The sequence below is a fragment of the Sinohyriopsis cumingii genome, chromosome 8 (assembly GCF_028554795.1).
Source record: "Sinohyriopsis cumingii isolate HCF-2022 chromosome 8, ASM2855479v2, whole genome shotgun sequence".
Classification (NCBI taxonomy): domain Eukaryota; kingdom Metazoa; phylum Mollusca; class Bivalvia; order Unionida; family Unionidae; genus Sinohyriopsis; species Sinohyriopsis cumingii.
This window is the reverse complement of record NC_142968.1, coordinates 50,001,791-50,028,695: the sequence shown is the minus strand read 5'-3', so window position 1 is coordinate 50,028,695 and position 26,905 is coordinate 50,001,791. Positions and strand designations below refer to the sequence as shown.

General features: G+C 34.0%; 2 protein-coding genes across 2 annotated transcripts; both read left to right on the top strand.

The window, feature by feature from the left end:
- The first annotated feature begins 321 nt into the window (after window positions 1-321).
- Window positions 322-3,028, top strand: LOC149793483 (cell adhesion molecule CEACAM5-like). The gene is made up of 4 exons (XM_089966387.1): window positions 322-411; window positions 591-908; window positions 1,871-2,140; window positions 2,596-3,028. Exons 1-4 carry the CDS (start codon window positions 336-338, stop codon window positions 2,877-2,879), a joined length of 948 nt encoding a protein of 315 aa, XP_089822513.1. The 5' UTR covers window positions 322-335; the 3' UTR covers window positions 2,880-3,028.
- A 100-nt stretch (window positions 3,029-3,128) lies between these two features.
- LOC149793482 (uncharacterized) lies at window positions 3,129-7,968 on the top strand. The gene is made up of 4 exons (XM_089966388.1): window positions 3,129-3,276; window positions 3,962-4,075; window positions 5,252-5,475; window positions 7,191-7,968. Exons 1-4 carry the CDS (start codon window positions 3,216-3,218, stop codon window positions 7,533-7,535), a joined length of 744 nt encoding a protein of 247 aa, XP_089822514.1. The 5' UTR covers window positions 3,129-3,215; the 3' UTR covers window positions 7,536-7,968.
- The last annotated feature ends 18,937 nt before the right edge of the window (window positions 7,969-26,905 follow it).

The window sequence follows — 26,905 nt, the reverse complement described above, 5'->3', positions numbered from 1 at the left end:
TGCACTGGCATCGTAGGCTTTACATTATTCTCCCTGTCAAACTTCGTCAAACCTCCTGTTGTCGTGGGATTTTATCTTTCCAGGCCGGATTTCAGACAATAACTATCGTATATTTTATGTACTAACTGTATTCTGTATAAATCTTGTGTAAAATATAATATAATAATGACACATCGGAAGAAGAAAAAACAATCTTGTATCTGATTCAGTTATAATAATGGTCGGAAGTGTAACGTTTTGTCTCGATATCAAGTCATGGACAACTATTCTCACACCACCAACATTTCACGCTACAAAAGACATCAATGACAACATAAAATTCCTTTCATTTATCTATGAAAATGGGTCGCATGTGGGTAGTGATCGTATGGTTAAGCATGGACCTCATACTGGGCAAAGCTAAAGCTAGAGGTATGTATTATGAATAATTTATATTTATTGTAGAACATATTTAAATTTTAAAGATATTAAGAACTTGTTATTTCGTAATTCTAAATTCGGATTCAGCCAATTTAAATCTTACATGTCGAAGCTTTACATCCCTCTTCAAGGTATTTGTGATATTATACTGCATATCATGTTTTCTGCAGAAAATGAAGTTGTAGCCATCTCTGGATGTAATGCAACATTAGAATGGATATTAGGAGTAACATATTTGGAATCATTCGCTCATTCGGTTAATGTTATCAACGCAAATGGACTTAAAATTGCGGAGAAGACTGCCATGAGATGCAAAGATGGGACAGACTCTTCAATATATTGTGAAGTACGGAAAACCAGTAACAAGGAATGGCGATTCGTTGTGATTTTGTTCAACGTAACCCAATCCAGCAGTGGGAAATACACGGGTCAACTAAAGTATGGGTTAAGTAAGGAAATAAATATTACGACAGAGCTAACAGTTATAGGTAGGTTATTACAAACTGTAAGTATATTTTCTTTATTAGTAACATCCTTTCAAACGTGCATTCACATACTAATAGGCCCATTTAACTTCAAGTGCAATAGCACGCGTGACAGTCTCACGTCTTGTAGTCAATTTGAAAAACATGTTAATAGGAGATGTTTTTTTTATGTCTCACAATTCTCAGTCCATTTTGTCATATGCAACGAAAAAAATCATAATTTAGATTTTAAAAATTTAAGATAGCTTAGATGCATATATGCCATAAATAGAAATTTAGAGAAGTAAATTATTTGTATCACTTTTATATAATTTTTATATTTATTTAATGCTAAAAATCCAAGATGCCATACTACATTTTATAATCCAAAAATATTTGGATATTTTAAAAAAGCACCAGGTCTTCTGTCTTTAAAAAATGCGTTGGAAATGGGTATTTACCCCTGCTAAAACCTTATGTCAGTGAAATCGGATTTTCTTAAGTTTCCTACTTTAAATTGTAGCGTACGGTCATGCATTATGTAAATATATTACATACAGAGAGGATCAAAACATTTCAGTTGTGGAACAGAATCCTCATAAGAAGAAAATATTTATAAACGAAAACCGAAAAGTTCGATTTTGCTATCATCGTCAAAAGCTGCATGTGTATAAATATTTTGGTACAAAGACTTTGAAAAAAACATTTAGTAAATATTTAAATTTTAGACCCAGCTTTAGCTACATGCTGTTTATGTCGAATGTAAGTATCGAACATCTGTGTTATATTTGAGAATTTTGCCATTAGATATTTTCACAGAAACATTTACACAAAAATGTAAAATGTAAGGTTTATCTGGTCATGAACTTATAGTTATGAATGTTTAATTATAAATTTAAATTATCCCAATATGGAAATTATTTGTGCCCTCCAGGTAAAGGAATTAAATGTTTCGATGACGATGTTATTCTATTTAAATTTAACAGGTAAGCCGCAAATTAAGGAAGCCCGAACGTCCATCCTTCATAAACCGTTACAGATAACATGCAGTGTTGACGGCGAATTGGAGGATCCGATCTACTATTGGAAATTAAACGGGACATATTTAAATTCTACAGAACGCATCTGGACAGAATCATTTCAATTGACATATGAAAATGTAACACTGGTAGACACATTTACCCTTTTTTCGTGCATTGTATGCTCCGGTATAAACTGTTGTATAGAAAGTGATACTTATGTACCGGACCCATATTGTAAGTAGACTTAACGCTTTTCAATTATATTTGTTACACCATCCATATGTACATCCTATATACAGGTACCGTTTTAAAAACATAGATGAATGGAAGGGCAAAGTAATCAACCATACATTAAAACCAACAGATATACAGACATAGAGATCTACAGACAGGCACATATAAAACTAAAGCCAAGCAATATCTCTCTCTCTCTCTCTCTCTCTCTCTCTCTCTCTTTCTTTGTGCGGTGATCTAGCTTAACGTCTTCTGGTACATTTTGGAGATTCCAATCATTACTCTCTATTCCTTTATTCCTCTATCTACCTCACTTGGGGCTGGATCGTTCATATCTTGCAACCAATAAGCTTTCCAAGCTCATCAAACACTATTATCCTTCCGTTATGCTACACATGTTAAGGATTTTATTTCCTACTATAAACGTTACGATTATGTTCTCTTTTAACATTTAGATGGACCCGATAAAGTGACTTTGAACCTCAACCGCACTGATATTTACTTAAGGGTATATGAAACTTTTATGGTTATGTGCTCGGCCAAATGCAACCCAATTTGTGTTTTTCGGTGGGATGGTTATATCAGCAGTAAGAATGAGGAACTCTTAATCAAAAGCTTCGATTCAAGAATGGCTGGAGTTTACACCTGCATTGCAACGAATAACGCAACGAGCGTAACGATAAAATCTGATTCAATTGTCTTGCATCTTGTGCAAGGTAATAGTGCCAGCTTTACATGAATATAAAGAGATACACATACAATGTCGGTTCTTCATGTAATGCCTTCCTTAATTCAAAACTATACATAACGTTACATGTTGAAATTGTGTCAAACGAATAAGATATCTAACCTCAACGTATACAACTATGACAAACAAAGATACGTGAGCCTGGACATTTAAGACAGTAAATCTGCTTCTTCATCATTGACTTTTAATCATTGAAGTGTATGCAAGAGATAACTTCACAGCAATATATATTTTCAAACAATTGATTACATATATGTGTTTTGTCTTGTTCGACCGTACTTTCAAAACAGCTTGATAGGAAAATGACCAATTCGATATAATCTTAACATGCCGCTTCATTTTAATTCAGATATTTGTAAATATGCATCCAGTCCAGAAAGCAACGGAGGTAGAATATTTTTATTAATTAGCAAGCTTTATGGTTTCTTACCTTCTTTTAAATTATATTAATAAAGGTGTAACTGCATAATTTATATTTCAAGTAATATGTGGTAATCATGGTAGGAAAAATGAAATAGTCATAAATGTTTCTCCCCACCATATAGAAACTAAATATAGATGTGTTCAACTATTAATTAAGACACGTTTTACTTGAAACATCCGTTCTTGCAGCGTTAGATTAATAGCACTAAACGTATCGAAATTGCAGAATTACTACAAGAAAGTTTAACTTTATCCTCATTAGTGTGCTCCAAAAAGTGCAAAAGATTGAGAGACATTAAAGAAGCACGTAAAAGAAGCAAGGTAAAAAGAAGATAAAACCAAACATGCTTTGATTGTGTGATTGTGTGAATGTCTTCCATAATACATCGCTACTAACGCATAACACTATAGGTATTTTTTTATATTTCATCCTAGATGCTGAATTATTAGTGGGTGATAAATTGTGTATTAGATTACCAAAAAATATCGAGAGAAAACAACATACATAATAATATTATAATTTATTTTAACATTTAACATATTTGGTTTATATAATGATCGATATATTGTTTCACAATGCACCATTGTTTTAACCGTTTGGATAATTATTTACCTAAAAATCAAACAGCGGCTTTTATTTCCTCTTTCAGATCTCCGATTCACACAATACTGGATTGGAATAGTCATCGTTTCCGTCTTCCTCCTCATTGTTGGATCTCTAATATTTGTCACGCACTGGCGTAAAGGTTTAGCAAGAGAACTTGGTATTATATGTTTGCTGTATTAAACAAAATAGTATATTTGTTTAGAATGGTCAACGTTTCGTTCAGAAGTGTTGATACTTAAACATCTTTTAGTTTACTTGCGGATAAGAATAATATTTCCAGATAGCAAAACGTATTCCTTATCATAAATGACCTGAAAATGTTACCCTGTAAATAGTTTCAAATAAATACATTTCTTAAGCATGAATAATCACTCATGAAATGTATAATTCTGACCATAAAAAACAAAAACAAACTGATTTCAACATTATCCTAAATTATTGCATGCGCTTGAAAGTTTCGATCCATCCGAATCCAAAATGCTTATTAGTTTATATAACTTTAAACGACAAAGCATGCATAACCACAAATAAAAAACCAAATGCATATTCTGATATTGAATTTTTATACACTATTGCTCGGTAGCAGATTAAGACAAAGTATGTTTACAAAAGACTATTATGTAAATTTAGTATACACTGGGATTTCAATCAAAACCTCAAATGATCAAGTTTTGCTTGGCGTTAAAAATGGAAAGTTATGAGGGAATGCTGCGTAAAAATGAAGGTATGGATTTAAAATCGCCAACTATAATATATCACTGTTTTGCTTATATTATGTTCATTTTTTTGCTTACATTTATCTTTATTACATTTGAGTTTGGTTTAGGTACCCGTAGGTTGTGAATCATGTCAGGCTAACTTCAAACTATGGACAATGATTGCTATTTGCTTTGTACAACATTTAAATATATAATATTAACTATTGTAAATCCATGTTTGGATCCTGTGAATAAAATTCAGCTGCTGTTGTTCTTGTAACTTTGTGCTTGTGTGGATTTAGTACTATTTCGCAGCATATCATAGGCTATAAACAGCAGTCAGCAGTCAGATCAAACCGACCAACGGGAAGCTAATGGCAAACTTTCTCATAAATCGGCATTGGCCTAGCCCCAGGCTCTAGCCCACACGGGCAAAAGTGAGATGGCACTTACTGGTAAAGGCGAAAGCTTTATACCATTCGGCCAACCGGGGCCCATCAAATGCTAATGGAGTTTAAATATCATGTAATAATTATTCACATTTTATTTTGAAAACGAATAAATACATAAGAAACAAAGAACAATATAATCTAAATGCATAAACTTTAATATGACGTTTCTTAAAATTGCTACAGACTCTAACATATTACGTGACGCTGAAAACTACAGAAGGTCATGCAGTATGGAGGTGTCTGCGAAGAGAAACAGGCTAATGAAACTGTTGACAACAGTAAACAAGGGAAACAAAATTGATAATGAAGATTGTAATACATGCACACAGCCACAAGACCTAAACAACTCAAGAAAAGAAAATGCTGAACCAAAACTAAAAGAAGATATGTACAGAATTATTGATCAGGTAATATTTAACGAATGATGATCGTTCTCTTCCTTCCATTCCAGCCATTACGGGTGTACAATATTATTCAAATATTTGTTAATTAATTTATGTGATCTACTTCTTTTGGGTATTAGTATGTATTTCTTGACATGCTCGACTATACCACTCGTGCAACCAATTGCACACACACACACACACACACACACACACACACACACATATATATATATATATATATATATATATATATATATATATATATATATATATATATATATATATATATATGACTCTTTAACACAAAAAAACAACAGAAAACGGTTATGTTTGCTAAACTTTACATGGCTTTTTCAACAGGAATTCAACATTTTAACTTTGTTATATTTCAACTAGTTTATTTCAGCTTGTTGTTGATACTAGAAAATATTTGTATTGACCTAGAAATTGATAAGCCATAACGAGATCTGTTACTTTATGTAAAATTATGTAAATGCAAATTATATCCTGGATATTTCATTGTTATAGTAGTCATAGGCTATTAAGCAAATTTCGAGAATTATTTAAAAGAAAATGTGTCGGCTGCAAAAGATAATTTTATTTCTGTATGGTCGTCTATATATATATATATATATATATATATATATATATATATATATATATATATATATATATATATATGGTTAAATGAAATTTCAAATCAGGAGTATAAAGCCGCATATAGCTTTTAAGCTGAGTCAAAAATTATTATTGGCTCTCTCAACGGCTCCTTCAGACTAGATCTATTGAAGTCTTTTTTCGTTTTTACTTTGATTATTATATTGATTGAATTTAATAAGGCACTGGAACTTACTCAAATATTTCTCAGGTGTATGAAGTATAATTGCATAATAATTGATGTCGAGTAATCTAGTAAATCCGAGTAAAATCGTACAATATTGATAGAAGAAGCCATTGTATGGGGACAATAACACGATTTATATCGTGAAACATAAGGACGAAACGGTGGCAGTGATTGTAATACAACACTGCATGTTTCACCACAACAAGATGTCACACCTTCCAATAACGTTCGTGTTACTTGACTTAAGCTAACTCGTTTGAAGATTCACTTGCAATCTATTTTGTGTAATTTTCCTAGCATTCTAATATTTTTCCACCGGCTTTTTCAGGTCATTTGAATGGTCTAGACATGTGATTATATATGTTAAAGAAAAGATGCTTATTCATTCATTTGCCCTTTACCACCTTTGAGAAACAAAAATTCATTCTTTGGCTATCTTAACACGAAGAAGTAAAAGACAATTTTGAACATTGGTAAATAATGGATATAATGTTGCTCCAAAAAACAGCGGGTAAGCGATGACTTAATCTGTCTCAAACCAAAATCATGCCTTAGGAGACCGGCTGAGAATAATGATCATTTATTGTACATTATAGTTACTATGTTTGAAATTTAATATTGAAGTGTAATATGCACATTATTGTTCTTATATTAGTCTATTAATTTCCTGACTCTCCGTCACTTATAATCAGTCTATTTTAGTTCATGTACCACCCAACACTCAGTACACAAATATTGATTAATAATCTCTACCGTGTTTGGTAACATCTATTTCATTTTTCATGTAAACACAGAAGCAAAGAAAGTTTTTTTTTCTAGTCCCTATTGTTTTCATTTGTTGTTCAAAGTGCTACAATTATTTAGAAACATTCGTATTTATTCTATTTTTCAGGCTGTTTCCTCATTTTACGATTATGCCACAAGCACTGTAATGGAGGGAAACACCCATGCAACAGAGAGCAGTACTAAGCATGGACACTACGATTATGTCGCTTCTGCAGCAATGTGTCATGTTGAGACAGCCGACGTGCACGTAACATATGAGGACTATATAACCCCAATCAATGATCCTGACTGTCATTTTGAACTTTGCGAGAATGGGGCAACAGACGTACTTGGAAGAGATCACGATTATATAACCCCAATATGTGATACAGCCTGTCCCATTAAAATGTGTCATGATGTGGAAACCGACGTGCTTCAAACCAATGGTACCTACACAACTCCAATTACTTAATGATCATCGGCTCCATCTCTAGAAATTATAAGATGAGTTCAAAGACACATATGAATTGATTAATGCTGAAATATGAATATTCCTATTCGTTTTGAATGGGAGATCACGTCATATTCTTCAAAAGACAAACTTAAATCCAAAGTTTAAAATACTGGGGTTGAGACTGATTACAACCGTATAAAGTATAATACAACGAATGACTAATAGCATGTAAAAAAAAACAACTTCCATCACAAATTTAATTCAGTTTCTAAATTTTACTTATTTACTTATTTTATGGTGTCATATACTCACACTTTTAGCTAACTTCCTAGGTTTTGAATTTTGTACTGTGACCGTACATCTTATGACCTGAACAAAGAATCAATAAAGTATAATTTATCATACTCTATCTACACAATATTTACTAAATAAATATCTATTAACAAAAATACATCTATGTGTATGTTTTAGAACCAATCACTTTGACCTCCAACATCTGAAGGAACATTCTGCTGTCAAAAACCTAATTGACAATGAGCTTCTGGATGGTGTGAATCAATCCGGAAATGTAATTTTCCAAGACATGTCTTATGAACAAATTCTTTTCTAAGATATGTTCTTAATATAAACCATGTCTGGATATAATATTATTATTTGAATCAGATGTCATAGGCACATAAAGTTCACGTATGCAAAAGCTATATTTTAATAATATTAATACAATTATTACTATTATATGGGTTAGATGATTATTTTAATTCGTAACCTGCAGAGTAGGCACACATTTCCAAAACATTACACCACAAGTCGCTGATATATTGGATAGTGCGATGGGTGCAGTTTAACCGCTGACCAGGGTTCGAATCTCCATTTTACTAGGTTTCCACGTGAATATGCCTTCTACGTACGAGTTCATACAACACCGACTTTGAACGGTGATGTGTGCTTAGTCGTGATTGCATGTGGTGGACAGACGTATATACAGACAGACAGACAGACATACATGCATGCACGCACACACACACACACACACACGCGCGCATATATATATATATATATATATATATATATATATATATATATATATATAGAGAGAGAGAGAGAGAGAGAGAGAGAGAGAGATTTAAAGATGATTTTCGTTACGAACTATGAATATCTTGGAGTGAAATTTACTGTTTAGAACGTATTGAGTACAAACAATACCTTCCCTCTATCCAAGTAATACAAGGGACTGCGTTATCTATTTCGTCTGTCTGTGCATAAGTGTTATTCAAAGTGCAGATGTTATGCTGAGTGTGCAACCACTCATACAATATTTTGAAAGGAGAGTTCAAGCCTTAAGATGTGATTTGAGGTGAACTTACCAATAAGGCCCCAGAAAATTGTATCAACAGCTAGTAGTTGAAGCTATTATAACGTGAATGAGTGCTGAAAATGTCGAAATGAGTAACTAAGAAGCGATTAGAGATATTATCCAGGAAATTGTGTAAAATCAGAATTTCCTTTAGGAAATGGTGATATATCCATCAGAGTATGTGATTAAAAATTGAACCGAAGATGCAAATAATTTTGATGAATGTGAATCCAATGCAAGGGTCTTTGGTTGCTATATTTGGTAACTAGTGGTATACATCATCTGATACGTCCAATAACGGCATAACATGTGAGAATGAGTGGTTCTCATTTTAACGGCCTCTGCTGAACCAGCCTTCATTCCATTAGTCTTCCTTTATTCTACTTACCTAATATACGCAACACCAACAAAATGAACCATCAAGAATCAATAAATAGTCTTCATTTGTGGAGCACAAAACGAGTAACCCAGTGCCCGTCAAAAATTACACATTTTTAATACATAGATAGGAACTGCAATATCATGACCCAAGGTGTTCCACAGTTATGATATAAATATATACTATATTGCGGAAACACTATTCACATAATATTAAGAAGCTCACTTTAACCGCAACAATGCTATTTAAAGTAGTAGCATTAATAGTTCTAGCAATAATAATAATAATAATAAGATCATGATTAGAATCGTATGATGCTGAGCTATGTATAGCATGTATCATGGTCACGAAAAGACAAAGAAAATAATATTATAATAAACAGGTGGTTAATTGAGTATATAAAGAGGGAAAAAACCTCTTTTTAATATTTTAATTCCTCAGATACGTACTTAATTTTACAGCAGTAAAGATGAATTCAGCATATCCAATTTGTATAAAAAAAAAGATGCCTACCAGCTTTTCGACCGAAATGGTTATATTATCTCATCGAGTTTTATTTCCTAGATTTTAGAGCTTTCTATAAGAATACGTATATAAGGAATGTATTTTACAGCAAAAGACTGAGTGTTTAAAATGCATAATCTGTCTTCTCAATATGAGGAGAGTATATTTAGGAGCTCTGTCATCCATCTTCACTAAGTTAAATAGCTGTTGCTGCATCGATACACTGGCTCAGAAGAATCAGACTTGCTGATCAAACTTAGACGACAGCATGGGGAGATAATTCGTGTTGTACTGTGCTACGGACCTTTGACTAAGCGTGTATACATAAAGAAAACTTAGGAACACTTGTTGTTGACTGTAATGACTATACACCGTTTAATAATCTTTGTTGCAGTAGTGATATCTAAAGTATTTCCTATATATGCCTTACAAACACTAGAGAAAATCTGGTTACCACTGGCGCCAGGAGAAATAAAATTATAGCATAGACAGATACTACTATTTGTATGTCGGTCTGACCGACATTTTGTGTTAAAAGCGGGGTTGTGTGTTTGGGGACTCTTTAAAATGCTGGGCTTTTACTGCTTCGTTTTTCTTTCCTATTTTTTTTTTCTTTCTTCTGGTGAAAGCAGTGAATGTTCATCAGACTATGGCAGGTTTCAGATGAATGTGAATAATTCTGCTTTACAGATACAAATATTATCAGCTGAGAACTTTTTCTGGAAAGCTTGCTGGTAATATTGGGGTTAATTCAAAATACAGTTGATGATATGTACAGTGACTGGCATTACCTTCAACCATTTTTGTGCATTGTTTACTTCCTGGAATTGATAGCGCTATATTTCACTGTGACAAGGCACTTGATCTTTTCTTCTACTGTAACTGTGAGATAGAGCAATGTAGCAAACTAGTCCATTTTCAGTCCTTGCTCGGAGAAAAAATACCAAATTAGAGATGTAGTCTCTATTTGAATGTATAAGCACATGGTTTGTATTTATTCTACTCTTGCCATCTACCTTGAAAATTATCCGCTGACAAAATATGCAACCATCTAGCACCAGATTACGGAACAATTTTGAATGTTCAAACTAGCATGCTTTCTTGATTTGATGATAAGTTTCACCCAACAACTTTATACTTTTGAAGCTATGGTAAGGCTTAGCAACAATCGATGATTTAATAGTAATTTTCAAATGAGCCACTCAGATATGGTTAAAATAGTTATAGCATTGTCGACTTAGCACATGTTCAGATCTGCAAATTTTATATTTCTCTTTTAACTCTCCTGACCCCCACCACCACCACCACCATACACCATTTTTCAAATCATTCCAGTTATTATTTTTTTGTATTTTATTTTTGTTTGTATAATTTCTTTTGATTATTTTTGGGGAGGGAAGAGATTTCTTTGCTTTGTCCAAAGCATGCTTGTAAGGTTTTAAGTAATTTCAAGTAAAACTGAAACACATAAGCTGGCTGACATAGGCTGTGAGTGATGAAGTCATTGTCTGACAATAGCAGAGATCGACCGACACTGTTAATTGCTAAAAATAGCACGCCTATTTATAGCTCGCACACTCAGCTGCATCTTGTAGGAAAAATAAACCGGCTTTTCTACTACATTGGCTGAACACACTGAAGAGGTTACATCTATCCGCGAAAAGCGAAAAAATCGCGGTGCTTCAAGACATTGTTGCTTTGGACTTTGTACCAGCGATAGTAGATATTCAGATCGTGAACATATGCCATTCCCTTCCCCAGGAACAACTAACAGGTTGCGGTGCAGTCAGAAAAAAGTGGCACATGCACAAGTGTGCGCACGGAACTATAATTAAACTCAACAACAACAAAATATGACGTGTGTATATTAAATTCTATTTCAAAAGCCGATTTTCATGGGTGTGAATAGACCGAAAAAAGAACATCCCGATCCTATACCAGCAACACTTACACCAAATCAGGTTCGTCATTTACATCTATTTGGAAACTAGAACATGTTCCATTAACATCGGGGTGGGGGATGTTTTTAATCAATATGCCTCCTCACTCATTTGTATACTTAAGAATTATATATAGGCCTGCTCATTGCAAGAGATCGGGGGGGGGGGCGCAATCAACTCAGATATCAGAACAAGAAAACTATTTTAACAATAAATTTTCAAATGTTTTCCTTGCAGGTGTCTAAATAATGGTATATTACTACACGCTTGATATACAAAAGTGTACAAAGATGTTTATATACAAAACAATTAGTAGTGAGACCCATGGGGCATAATTTATGTATTACCAAAATTTGCAGTTTATATATTACATAGTAAGACAATGTTACTGTTCAAATGGCAGCTTATTTAATATATAGGAACCTTTATTCGGATATTTCTTTTTAAGTGTAAAAATAAAAACAGGAGTAAACAAACTTACATTCAAAATTCAACTGTGATATATAACATAATTAATTATGTCTTCTGATTCGTTTTGTAGATACCAGAAGAGGCCATCATGTATAAAACAACCTGTCTGTCATACTGGGACACAAACTACATGCTATAGCAGTGTTGTGGTTGCCAATAAAAATAAGAGGAAACAATGATTCCAAAAAGGTGGAAACTTCCTTTTAAAAAGACAAAAGTTGCATCGCCAATAGATTTTATTTTTATAATATTTCTAAAAGTAAAATGATTCATGAATATGTATGGCATGTTATTTACTAAATGATAAACATTTCTACATTGTCATCAGTTTTAAAACTTATTGTGTGTACAAGTGTATTATCACTAAAAGAACATAGAACTTTATTATTTTGAAATCATACATGTAGATTAACTCTTCAAAATGTTCTAAAAATATGAAATAAAACGATCTTCAATATAGACTAAATCAAAACAGACAATCGTGTCAATTACTTCATTATATTTATATCTTTCTATCATATATATATATATATATATGCTGTGGATATGAATGTTCCATTGTTGAAGGCTATAAGATAAAAGCAACAATAAAACTGCAGTTCCATACGATTGTTTTGTATTTCATTATACATTCTATATTATCATCCGCTGTCATTGTTTGTCCTACACTGTAACGTTTGTGTATCACGTGATACGCAAAACAAATTTACATGACGCGTGGACGATCTCGACTACAGAAAATGTGCATGCCGTATTGTTGTGGCAAGAAACATATTACACTCCCGATAACGGAAATTGTCAGTTCATTGATAGTTAGAATGAACACTTCCGTAGCCTGTATACACAATTTGTTTAAATGTAAATCTTTATACTGCATTGTGCCTCATTAGATCCCCAAGGTATATGATTGGAAGCAATACATTTGATTATTTTATTGATGGTTACATCCTTCAGACCCAAAGATTAAATATATCCTGGTATGGACAGAGTAGACAATATATGAACTACTGACACAACGGTTAGAGTCACTGGATATTGAACAGTTAACAATACGCATAATGATATGCATATTATAGTACACTGGTGGAAGTAGAGAATATAGACAAGGACCATGTTTTTGCCGCAATCTATAATAATCTTTTCTTGATGTAATCGTAGTCAATAAATATGTTGTGTTCTTTTAAATGTCCTCGAACCCAGTTTAGCAGCTGGTTATTTAACAAAAGACAACAAGCTGGTTATTTGATATTCACCATTGTAAACGCCCTACTGTACGAATACTCCATTCAGTCACGGGAAAATGGCTGAATATATACATAATATAATCTTCTATTTCCTGCTATTGTATTCAATGTACCTATATAGTGTGACTCACTCATGTAGATACAAAACAAAAATTGTACTGTGAGATTAAACTGCATTTAAATAAATTCAACTAAATATATATTTAAATATATGTTGTTGTTGTTGTTGTGGGGTTTAACGCCATGTTGCAGCACATGACAGGCTATGCATGGTGGCCAGTATTAATGTTGGAGGAATAACCCGTGAAAACCCCGGGAAGAACCACCGACCCACGAGAAGCTACTGACGAGCTTTCTCACGTATCCACATTGGCCAAATCCTAGGCTCGAACCCACGCAGACAGAGGTGAGATGGCAGTGATCCGTAACGGAGAGCGTTTTAAACCACTCGGCCACTCGGGGCCCCTATTTAAATATATAATGTAATCATAACCAAAGCACGAGAATAATGTATGGCTACCTAATGTTGTGCACCTCGTATGATAACGGCACAAAAGTGTAACAACTTATCGTTAGCAAATATTACAAACTTTAATTTATTCAGATACTACCAAGATCAACAAGAGAGGGGTGGGGGACCGGGATATAAACCCGGGGACCGGGCCATTAAGGTGCCCCGGGCCGAACAACACTTGTTAATTTTATAAAAAGAAAATTTTGTTGTTTGAACAGGAACTAGGAGAGGCCCAGGTGTTTTTTACCCCAAGGCCCATGATCGCTCTCTACGGCCTTGGATACTACTAATGTATATTTAGACCAGCGTAACATTATAGATAGATTTCGCTCCTAAATTCTCTGTCCTTATTTATTAAATTTCTCGTTCAAAAATATGTATTTCATTTTATCACCCTAAGCCAATTTACCACTAAAATAACGTATTCAGTGACTGCGATGTGATTATGACCTTTGTACATGTTTTTTTACCAATAAATGCTGGAGACTGTATATTTTTTATATACAGTGACTTACACGAACGTTCTCGGAATTTTTGCACCCATCCAAAAAGATATCAATTTTTTATAGAACATTTGCTTGGCAATTTTTTATGGTTCATAACACGCTCTTTGTGAAGTGAAAAAGTGTGTTCAATTATATAAGTTTTACTCCAGCAAATGACCTTGGTCTAGTTCGAATGTGTAATACCGCACGCGTACCTGAATTCAACGAGAACTGGTCGCTACTGATCGTAATAGTTGAGTCATATCTTGCTGAATTTACTGTGAAACCTGATAACTGGGGCTTCCAAAGGGAATTAAAATTATCATTTGTAAGCAAACTGCGTATTACGTGACTGAAAATAAAACATTACCATCAAGTAGAATGCTTTTATTGCAAATATTCTGAAACATAATAATATGATATCTTGCAAACCTTTATTACTTGTTTTACTTACATTCAGGGTTGAAAAAAAATATATTTCATATCCAACAAATCAATTATAACAGTTGTTATATTTTTTTCTGGTTTAGATATTAGCATAAATCGTGTATAAAGCAAAAACACTGGTATCACGCGTCTGTTGCAGCTCGTTCAGTCTTCTTATTGTACTTGTGAAGCTAAATTATTGTCTTAGGCATCTTTCTAACTCTGCAAAGGTCAAAGGTAACTTTTACTTTCATTCGAATTTAAAGAAGTCGGCGCATATCCTTTATTATTTGCATGAGGTCATATGAATATCGATTTCATAGTGTTTTTGCAGGATTCATATGCTTTTGAGGATGGCGCGTATTCATTTTGGATTCTCTAAAATTTAAAAATATTAGTTTTGCAATGATAAATTTATGTTTCATTCCTGTTATGAATCTGTAGGAATCATATTAAAAGGCAATACTAATAATTTGTCTTATCATAATGAACTGGCGTTTATGAGAGGTAATTAAATAAAATGAATAAATGTTTGAAAATATACTTGATTTTTAAAATAACCATAGCTGGAACACAAGCGATATTTAAACAATTGTGAATGCGAATGTAAGCATCGTATTCACTCTTGAGTCAATGAGTTTTCAATAATAGTGCTGTTTAACTCATGCAAGTCATAATGAGTGATTTTGGTATTCAAGTAAGGCAAAAACAAATCACATTTATATTTAATCGTTCGTGCCCGAGTTAATTTACAAACTATACTATATACCGTCTCCCCGTGAGACGTAAGACCAGGCAATTTGTAACTAACTACACAGTCGGTTACTAATTTTAGACCGATCCTTGATTTATTCTACCAGTTATGGAAGTTCCTCTCAACGGAATGTGCATTTTTAATGGAAAATCATTGTTTCTATCTATATTATTCAGTTTAATGGATTTTTGGAACAACGTCAGATGAATGAAGTGCACGATGTACAGGTCCGTATATTGTGAGTAAAAACGCAAAAGTACATTCCACTATCCCATTCGCCATTGAAGATGTACCTGAATGAACCACAATGTTCAAATAATAATAATTTACTACACCGGCTTAGGAATGCACTTATATTGATACATGTACAATTTATGTTCAATGGCTACCCGCTGGTCTTTTTGCGGACTGAAGCATATAAATCTTAGAGAGGAAACAACGTTGGATATTATATCATTGCAATTAGTGATAATTCCTTATTATATTAGCACTTTTTAGACTGAATACGTGTACCAAACATTACAGCCTCACATAACTAGAGATACATCTAAGTCTGTATTGGGTTATGTATATTAAACCACGCCCCGGATATTTTAGGGTATTTAATGGAAATGATAATAATAATAATAATAATAATAATAATAATTTTCATTATTATTATTATTATTATTATTATTATTATTATAACAATGAACCAATATGTAGATTATTGTAACCAGTCTAAATTTGATTATGCATTATTGACATGGATTTGAGCTGGGTTTTTTTTCCTTGTTTATCGTTGTACAGACGAAATTCTCTGTAGAAAGAGACTGTGTCTATAAGACTAACACACATGTTGTATTGGGTTTAACGCCATTTGTCAGTGCATGATAGGCTATACATGGCGGCCAGTTTAACTGATGGAGAAAGAACCCAGGAAGACCCAGGTGAGAACCACAGACTTCTCTAAGTTTTTCTTTTGTTTCCATTTGATCGATGAATTTACTAGTTTGCGAAAACGAACCAGCAGAATGGGAAATGTTTTTATTAGGGTTAGAAAATCATTGCTGGAGAAGTTTGACTTGTTTCAATTAGCTGAACCTTCCTTTGTAAAACTTAGTTAAAGATTTCGTCAGACATGTTTCTTGGTAGTTCTAAAGCCATTATTTTATGAAGATAATCAGTATCAAAGAGTCCCTTCAGCTGAAACATAAATTATTATTCAATCTATATCCATGAGTATAGTTTACTCAGATTTTATTGTCCTAGGTCAGTTTTCAGAAAAATTGAATCTCCGACATAGCACTATTTTATTCTAACCCGCTCTTAAAATTAGTATTTATAATCACCGTCGGGGGTCGACTGAGGTTTATCTTCCCCTATATTCTACATGTAATTAGTCGATTTAAGGATCTCAGGTGTGTCGACGGAATAATAAATATTGACATAGTACGAATTGTGAATTAGTCATTTTAGCTGGCTGAAGTGAAATGTAATTTGGCACTGATTGGTTTTCCATTACAACAAACAACTACATTTGAAAGTCACATGTGAAGTAAACTGTTTGTTGATTCATAGGTCATACAAACTGCATTCTTAATATGGATATATTATAACAGAGAAGGAGACAAACACATATGTGCCGTGTAGCTGATACCTTTGTGAATTTCAGCGATAAGGAAATGACAGATAATGATTGGGATCGCTCATATCACCAAAGGCGATATAATTATTAAACCCTATTTTCCTACTGAAAATAAAATAAAGCTTAGGATGTAACATTTCCAGTATTCTCCCTCTGTCAAACATAAAATAGTTCAGTCATGCAACGCCCCTGCCGATAGCTAGTGTAACGTATTCTCGATGTCGTATCGAATCTGTAAGGGACTAAATGTTTTGAGAAAACACCTTGCACATATCCACAAATTGCCATTAAACTAAAAACATTTTACGCGCAGCATGAAACGATATGTGAAAGGGAGGATGATTGGAATTATGAAAAGCAAAAATAGATCATCGTGGATTTTTGGCACAGTATTTCAAGTGAATGGAATTAAATTAGTAAGATTGCACAATATTTCATCAATTTGATTTCAATGTCGCTGATACCTGAATAATATATTACATTATTCAACATATTTTGACTACAACTTATTTAGATGTCAGTAAAAAAAAAAATATGTCTATCTGCTTTAAAAAAATATGTTTATTTGTTTTGAAACAACATGGATGGTCGAGAATATCAAGAAATTTTAATTGTCTTAATTGTTTGCAAAAGATCATCCTGGTAACAGAGGTGGTAGGCCTTGCTGAATTTTTGTTTCCCTTCAGTCGGACACATAAGAGAATCACAACAATCAGTTGGCACCTGAGATACTAGGGTGAACGACTCTAGAGGCGGACTCATCCGTGACATTCTCAATACCCGGTGACCATGGCGGTTATATCCACAATGGTGAATCCAAGACAAAAAATCCAGAATAACGTTGTTCTTTTTTTAAATTATTTAGCAACAGTTTATCCTGATAGATTTGTTGTTGTTATAGGGTTTAACTCCATTTTTCAGCACAAGATAGGCTATATATGGCGGCCAGTATAAATGGTGGAGGAAAAACCCGGGAAAACACCTGAAAGAACCACCTACCCACGAGAAGCTATTGGCAAGCTTTCTTACATAACCACATTGGTCCGAGACTCGAACCCACGCATACATAGATAGATAGTTAGATAGATAGTACATGTTATAAATTAAAGTTGTAATTACATACATACATACAGTTACGGAATATTTGACTGTTAAAGTATGTTGAAACTTACGGAAAAGTACTGTACTATTATTATACAGTACATTTTCGTGACTGGGTCAACTAGCACTAGATGAAAATGCAATACGAATAGCAATGGATAATATGACTATATGCGTTTATCAGATACTTAAATACATATTTAAATCAAAATTGTACAAATGTTGCATGAATAAGAGATTTGAATTTATTTCATTTTTTAACCATTAACTATTCTTGGAGACAGGACAGAGAGTATATTTGTTTTAAAACAACATGGATGGTCGAGAATATCAAGAAATTTCTCGAGGTATTTTAAGTTTAAGTGCTTGCTTTCGACCACGATGAAAAGATCGTACTATCATTTTAGTAATTATCATTCATATATTTGCTTTATATTCATCAATATGATCATGATTTAGAAAGTATGGAAAACGTATAGATTTTTATGAATCATAAATTGATGTCAAGTATGAATATGTTTTATCTCCATTTCTTATGCATGTATGTTTACCAGATAAGAAATAAAGCTGCTTATTTTGTTCTATGTAGATGTTGTACTATAGGGGGAGAGAGGAAGGCGGATGGAAATTAAGGTGTCATATAGCTTGGAAATATTTGCACCAAATGACCGTATATGTGTGTGTGTGTGTGTGTGTGTGTGTGTGTGTGTGTGTGTGTGTGTGTGCGTGCATGTGTGTGTGTGTGCGTGCATGTGTGTGTGCGTGTGTGTGTGTACATACATACATATACACATAACGTATGAAAAGAAAAATTCTCCAAGCACGTGACATTGTATCACTCCCATCAAGTCCATCCTTATTCGCAAGGATAGATTGTTCATAACCTTCAGTTACTGAGGTTCGCAACCAGTAAATACCCTGTGTTACATTCTTTAACATATTTATCATTTTCTCTTCCCTTTCTTATATTGTTTGTGATACATTTTATTTATTCTAGCCCCTACAGATGTTGCCGTTGTTTTTAACTTGCCTTACATTTTTCTCTATATGCTAGTTTATCTTGTTTAAATAAGAGACTGATCGCGTGCGACATTGAGTTAGGTTATATTCTGGATGTGTTCATACCATTGTTTTAGAAAGTTGTGATGCATTATTCACCTGTCTTTAAATTCTAACTATGAATTTTATATCAAACTAGATAGGCCTAAACTGCTTTGTTCCCATTATTTTCTTTCTAAGTACAGTCCAGTTGTAAACTGTAAGAGCACAATAGAAATCTTTCCTGGACTGAACTGACAAATTACCACTTGCATAATGAAACTAACTTCAGTATTGCACACAAATAGAGTTATATTATACAATCTGCAGGAAACTTAAAATAATTCAAGTCCACATTTTCATCGGATAATAGTTGGTGGGTGGGTGTTGATAAATGATAACACAAAATCTACATCATAAGTAAGTGTCCATTCATAAAATGTGTACCTGAATCAAAAGATGTGTTGTACGTTTTCCTAGCTGAGAAACACTCTGCATGCAAGTTCTAGATTCTGAAAAAATACATATACTTTAGCGGTGTCATAACACAATCAATCTGCAACATTATGATTCCCTCTTTCTTATGAAAGAATCTTTGGATTAGAAGTGTAATTTCTGATATCAGCATCTGTCCTGCGTAGGAGAGCCATCCTCTCCGGTGGCCTAGTGGTTAGAGCGTCCGTCTTGAATGCGGGAGGTCGTGGGTTCGATCACCGGCTGAGTCATTCCAAAGACTTACAAAAATGATACTTAACAGCTGCCTCGCTTGGTGCTCATCATTAAGAGGTTAGTGATAGGACTGGTCGGCCTGGTTTCAGGATAATGTGACTGGGTGGGACATCATGATACATGTCTGCGGCATGATGCCCCTGTGCTAGACTATAAACTGTCACACTGCAGATATCGTAGCGATATGACTGAACAATTGTTAAAAATCCACATCACACACACACACACACACACACAACCGCTATGAAATTATAAATTACCAGCTGCACCTTCCTTTACAGTCACAAGATTATAATTTCTGACGAGTTATTAGTTTCCGTATTTCCGTTTGTATGCAACTCATCCGCCAGGGAATTGAAAGTTCCTCCTCCATGTCAAAGCAGTTTAGCATCAGCTCTAAGTTTCCTAAAGTAATGTGGAGCAGGTTTTGTTGACATACTATCCATCCCTGAAGATGAAGCTTCTGCAAATGAAATATGACACTTGTCAGTATGCGATATATAATATATAGCATTTGAGGCTTTGTATGAGGTTTGTCTGCAGCACCTCATACTCATCATATTGCAAACAAGAAAGACAGTCTTCAAAAAGAAGTGTTGAAATCGTTGGCAGTAAACTTTGTTCTATCCCCATGTGACCAAATTAAGTGGTTGAGTTCGAATCTCCGTAGAGTAAGGTTAAACATTTTCTAATGTGCATGATAATATTACTTATTCATATATGTAACTATTATGTTTGTATTATCAAGCATTCTGCTGTAATGATGTATACATTGTCTCCCTTTTTGTAAATATTGATGGAGTGACTGGTGCATTCACTTGTTCAGAGTAACATCTAAATTCACTGATATTGGTCTACGAATTTGAAAGTAAGTTGTACCATGTCCATCTCCATATATAACAGGTCATCATTACCGCTATTGTCATTGTCATCATCATGAAAACCATCATCTACATTCACTTTGTCAGACATGGTTCGATGTTACTAGTAATGTTTGTTATTTGTTTTAGACATACAATAGATTATTTCATGTGGAACATTTCAAAATACGGATGTTCAAGAAAACTGATCAGCAGCACTGAGATGTCCGTAGTGCAAAGATTTAAATTCTTTCACCATTATGCCATCTACAGATGTCAGACAATCTCGTATAACACCAAACTGCACAGGAAAGGTTGTATTTGTTTAAATCGAATGCATCAGGACTGATTTTTGTGAATTGTACGTGCAAACGCCAACTTCACTCTTTTGTCTACTGTGCACTTCATATGAGGGTCAAATGTAGAAATAGTAAATACTTAACATTTTAGTGTTTTGTTCTTCATCCACACAGTAAATAATCCAGAGGTACTGTTAATTTTGTAAACAGTACCAATTTTATCATTGACTAGTTCATTGCGTATTGATGTTAACAACAATTCATGAGATCTAGTTTTGGTCCATTTAGTTTATTTTTCAGGAAAGGGAGAGGACGGAGGAGGAGGGGGCGGGGTGAGTAAACATTAATCAAGGTAAACTATGTTATCCTCATCTTAAGATGTAATAACAATTTACCTGCAAAAAGCAGAAGCTGCATTGTAATTATTTATTTCTGTGCTGCGAGCGAAAAGGTCAAATCATTGTGCATCCATTCAGATGCAAATAATAGTCATAAAGGCTATTGGAGACGGAGATTGGTTACCATGTGGAAGTGCATTTAATGTCATTGATAGGCAATATGTATGTTTGTGAATGGTACTAAGATTCATTTCATAAGCAGTCTTTATTAAAAACATTAATATCCATGATTGCCATCTAACTCATTCCAAATAGTCGTGGATGAAAGACGTCATCTGCCAGTGCTGCTTGTGTAACTTAAAAATAATGATGGTTCCCTCTACGTTGTCGACAAATGACTCGACATGTTTCAGAATCTAGCATTTATCGTATATACCTCATCCCTATTCAATCAGCCAGTATTATGTTGTGCTACACTTACTGAACCTCTCATCCATCATTACAGTAACTCGCCATTTGTGTCCATTCCATCTTCCTTTTCTGCCCAGTTATGTATCGTACCAAAATATCGTATACAGAATCCAGCTTAGCAAGTCAGGTATGCTCGACTAGATGCATTAAAACGTTTGCATGATTTGTGTTAATCAGCCGTCAAATACAAAAGGAAAATACAATGATGGAAATTTATACATATAAGCTTTGGAATGGAAGAGACCAAATTCAACCGAAGATATTGGACATATATGGAAAAGCCATTTTTATAACACACTTTAATGATTCAGATGAAATGCAAATTAAAATGGATGTTAATTTATTTGTAATTATGATTTATTTTTAAGTGAAAAGTTGTGTATGTTTCTATTGTGCATTACATTAGTTCGAAATTGCTGCGAAGCAGAGATATTCTGACCTTTTATATTTACACTGTTGCTGGGAATAGTCGAACCCCCCGGCCGAGTCATACTTACAAAAAGCTTATAAAATGGTGCTATCAGCTGCCTCGCTTGGCACTCAGCATTAAGAGGTTAATATTAGGACTGGTTGGCCTGGTGACAGGATAATGTGACTAGGTGGGACATGATGCTACGTGTCTGCGACATGATGCCCGAGTACTAGACATCACTATAAACTGTCACACTGCCGACATCAAAGCGATATGACTGAAAAAGTTTTAAAGCTACGTTAAAAATTCAACACGCACACACACACACACACACACACACACAGAGGAATCAACATTATGTGCAACTCTTATGCATATTTATTTTGTGTTGTTTGTTGTCTATTCTCCATACTTATGTATATCTGCATTTTGTGATTAACCTTTGTCCAAAAATTTAGACTAATGGAGTTCAGGATCTACCTGACATCTGTCCTGTAAACAACATAATAACATCTAGTATTTCTTTATGATTATAAATTAAATATTCAGATCACTATTAATTGAGGAAACCAAGTGCACTTATATCTGAGTTGGGACATTGGTTTATCACTTGGAAGTTCCTGATATTGTTGAAAATTGTGAATGTTTTCGAAATTTAACCAATGCAGTCCTCTCATTTTTGGAATGGATAGGGATCCAAATCTTCAGATAAGGCAGTAATTAACAGAGCAAATTATTTACACTTTATGGATACTAATCAAAGCTATTAGTCATCATATTTTTTCTGTCCTCCATTATTTTTATTTGTTTCATATTTGAAAATGTTTGTCCGAAAATAGAAGTCGTCGTATTACTGATATAGACAACACTGAATTTTGTACTGCTTTAGACTGAAAGCTTGTATCCTCGTGTATTTTCTTTACAAAAGTAAATCATCATCATCATCATCTTTATTTCCTTCCATGGAAGATTACATGATATAAGAATAAATCATCTGAATACAATCAATAAATATTTTATAAAAAAAATAAAAAATAAAAATAATAAAAAAATTAATAAATAAATAAACAATTACATATTAGAATACAAATTCTCACACAATATCAATCAACAAAGTGTTCGTCAACTCATAAGTTGCAAGTTTCAGTACCTTATTTACAGAAGATAGCTGCACACTGCATGACAAAGTATGCTGCATACAGGACGAATAGCTTGGAGTTTTCTTTGTCGATTACTCCTGATGGTAACCTTTTACCTAAAAGATATTGTAGTTGCAGCTCATCTTCTGCATTAAATAACGTAATGTGCAGGCTCAGGGGAAATTTATCAGTAACGAAATCCCAGAAAGAATTTCTAAAGTTCGACATATAAGGACAACTAACACAACAATGAAGTATCAAGTCTGAATAAACATTCCCACATCTAATACACATATCAAGCGGAAATCATTTTGTTTCTTTGCGTGTATTTCAGGTAAATCATAAAGGGCAGATGCAACACGAGAGCCTAGTCGCAAGAAAGAGTAACAATAATTAACGATTGCAGGTCTTCTGAAAAGTAACAAAAGACGATGATAGGCCTGAAGTTTACTATTTAGAGAGAATTAGCATAGAATGAAAGCAGTGTTGGAAAGTTACCAGCCTTCTCTTGGACCCAGAATACATAGTGCTGAAATAACGAATATTATTGCAAAAATAAATGTATCTACGATCTAGAGCCAGTGAATAATAATGTTACTACAGACTGGTGTCTGCAACTTACTGGTAGAAACGCATGCGTTTATTGTATATTTGTTCTTGAGAGACGCTAAATATAATGAAACATTCAAACTGTAAGCTGTGAGTTAGCCGTTCTAGCGCTCTTGTTCTTAATGTTTCATCTTTTTCGCCAACATTTAATGCAAGAAATGCCTAATAACAATCCAGAAGGAGGCTGACATGGGAATTATATGGATTCTGTCGACATTGGCGTTATTTTTCTACGTCATTGGACATCAGCTGGACTTACTGTCTCAATTTTTTTAACGGAAAAGATCGAGGACGCTCCGATTGTTTATCGCCTGGGTGATTTAGGTGTATTAACCATGTCCCGCAATATGTAACATGGTCACATGCTTGTCATTCAGAACTGACATTAGGTATTGACTCAATCTAGACAAAAGTTTGTATTGCTAAAATTGATCACAATCTATGAAATTTTGTTTTGCAGAGAACTTAAATAACGCTTGGACATTCTTATATTACAGAATAATATTCGATGCGTGAAAATGTGTTGAGTTTGTGAATTTCTGAGCTCTAATCATCACTGTTTTTTGCACTTCCTATATCTGTTTTTGTCCGCTGGGGTAGCTCTGTTACGTCATTTAGGTAATTTATTCCGCAATGTAATGTATCACTTTACCAAACAGCGCCGATGTAAGGCAAACGTTAATATCAATAGGACGTGAAAGAGAATTCATGATGAAAGACTGACATACACTTGAGTGACTTTTGATAATGAACATCTCTATCCAAATAAAACAAGAAACTGGCTAAAGTAACCTATATCCACTGTAATGGTGTTTTGCGTGATAATAAAGCAGCCACTCTCATCCATTCTGAATAAAGCTGCTCGGGTCTCTACATTCCCGTCCATTATTAAATTTGATTTGTCATTGCAAAATGCGTTGTATCTCTAAAAACCGACAATATATAAAACATAAAGCAATATCGCACTGCAAACAAATCTACTTCTGGACCCTTAGTGTTGCATTTACAATTATATCTGAAAGTAAACTGGATGTTATTTGTAGTCACTGTTATATTTCTAACTGGTACAAAATTAAATATCCGTTGCATGCCCCGTGGATTTCTAACAAGGTATTCAATGATACATAGCTGTCCAACATCAGCACTCAGGTGGCAGGGTCCAGTTTCGTAAATTGGCCCCTGGCAAATTTCTTAACTTAAGGCTATGGTGTGACTTTTTTTTCAGCTATTATTGTTTAGTATTTATAGATATGGATATATTTGTGAACTAGGTGTTTTGGGCTTGTGTTGTTCTTGAAATTGATGTCAGGCACGTACACCTTCCATAGTTGCTCTGCAGTATGTTGATAGTGAAATACCAATAGTTGGCTAGGAAGAAGAGCTAGCCTCCCATAGCAGCAGACGCGTGGGTTCAAGGCAACTAGAGTATCTCAAAAACGGCTTGGATGACAACTATTCTGAACTGCATCAAACTATTTAGTAGACAATGTTTTTCAAAATTTTCATCCAGGGAAAGGGCTTGCGTTTGCACTGTGAGCACCACATGTTGTCAAAAATGGCATGTGAATGTGAAAAATGCAGGTATTAAATAGAGGTTGGGGTGCATAAACCTCTTCTGCTGTGAACTGCCATTGGCTTCTCTGGTAAAGTGAATACTATTCTTATGCTTTGTTTTAATATAGGTATCAAAAAATATGGACCTTTTTGACCTCACTTGTGTATTTGATTTTTTATGATTTTTTATACTAGGTCGCTGATTGCGGCATTAAATTTGTACATAAAACTGGACCCTGCCCCCTCAGGGTTATCATAAATACGGTACTACATAGTAAACCCAATGTGGCGCAGAACTGTCATTGGTTTTTTAATTATCGTGGCAGTGTGCGCACTGGCTATATTGCTGAAATATTTACACAGTTCGAAAGTTTTAACATTTATATAAGCAAACCATTGCATAAAACTATCAGACAGGTTAAAATATAATTTATAAACCCATATAAATGTTCCAAAGATCACTCCCGCTTTTCTCGACAACTTACAACCACTTTATGCTTAGATACTTTTTCTGCCCCAACAAAAATCACATAAATAATCTCAGCATTATAGTCGTTAATGGTATTCACCATTATAAAGAAGTATCCACTTGACACCTAATTAATACCAGAAATGAGATGTCCGATTGACGGTGTGGGTCATATGGCTTATACATGGTTATTCTGTGTATGCTTGAGACAACCTATCATAATGAGCCTTCTTTTCTTTTTAATTTGATTACCTATCGGAAAGTTAGTTTACACCACAAAAATAAGAATATTGAGACAATGAAGCACACTTGTCAACCCATTTTTCAGTCCTTCTGTACTAATGTTGGATGTACAAGGTCGAGTTACAATTCACGGCAAATACGTGAACAAAATACACCAGACTTCCTTAATCTAGATAACATATATTTTATTTGAGATAATTATGCTTTATAACTCATGAATAAGCCAAGCACTTTATTAGCACCTGCGCAAGAAAGATTCATTAATTGGTTTCCGTTTTGAACGATCCAGATGACTGAGTCAGAATCTTGTGACAAATTATACTTTCATCATTTGTTTGTCTTACTGTTACTCTTTGTATCTTTATGTCAATTTTTGTGTGATGGATAGAAAAGACCATACTTAATCAGCACTTATCACTAGCCAGACC

Excerpts from the sequence above, each read along its gene's own strand:
- LOC149793483 (XM_089966387.1), top strand. The coding sequence starts at position 336 with ATGAAAATGGGTCGCATGTGGGTAGTGATCGTATGGTTAAGCATGGAC. Across the intron at positions 909-1,870 it reads GACAGAGCTAACAGTTATAG|GTAAGCCGCAAATTAAGGAA; the intron begins GTAGGTTATTAC and ends TAAATTTAACAG. Across the intron at positions 2,141-2,595 it reads TTATGTACCGGACCCATATT|ATGGACCCGATAAAGTGACT; the intron begins GTAAGTAGACTT and ends TTTAACATTTAG.
- LOC149793482 (XM_089966388.1), top strand. The coding sequence starts at position 3,216 with ATGCCGCTTCATTTTAATTCAGATATTTGTAAATATGCATCCAGTCCA. Across the intron at positions 3,277-3,961 it reads CAGTCCAGAAAGCAACGGAG|ATCTCCGATTCACACAATAC; the intron begins GTAGAATATTTT and ends TTCCTCTTTCAG. Across the intron at positions 5,476-7,190 it reads TGTACAGAATTATTGATCAG|GCTGTTTCCTCATTTTACGA; the intron begins GTAATATTTAAC and ends TCTATTTTTCAG.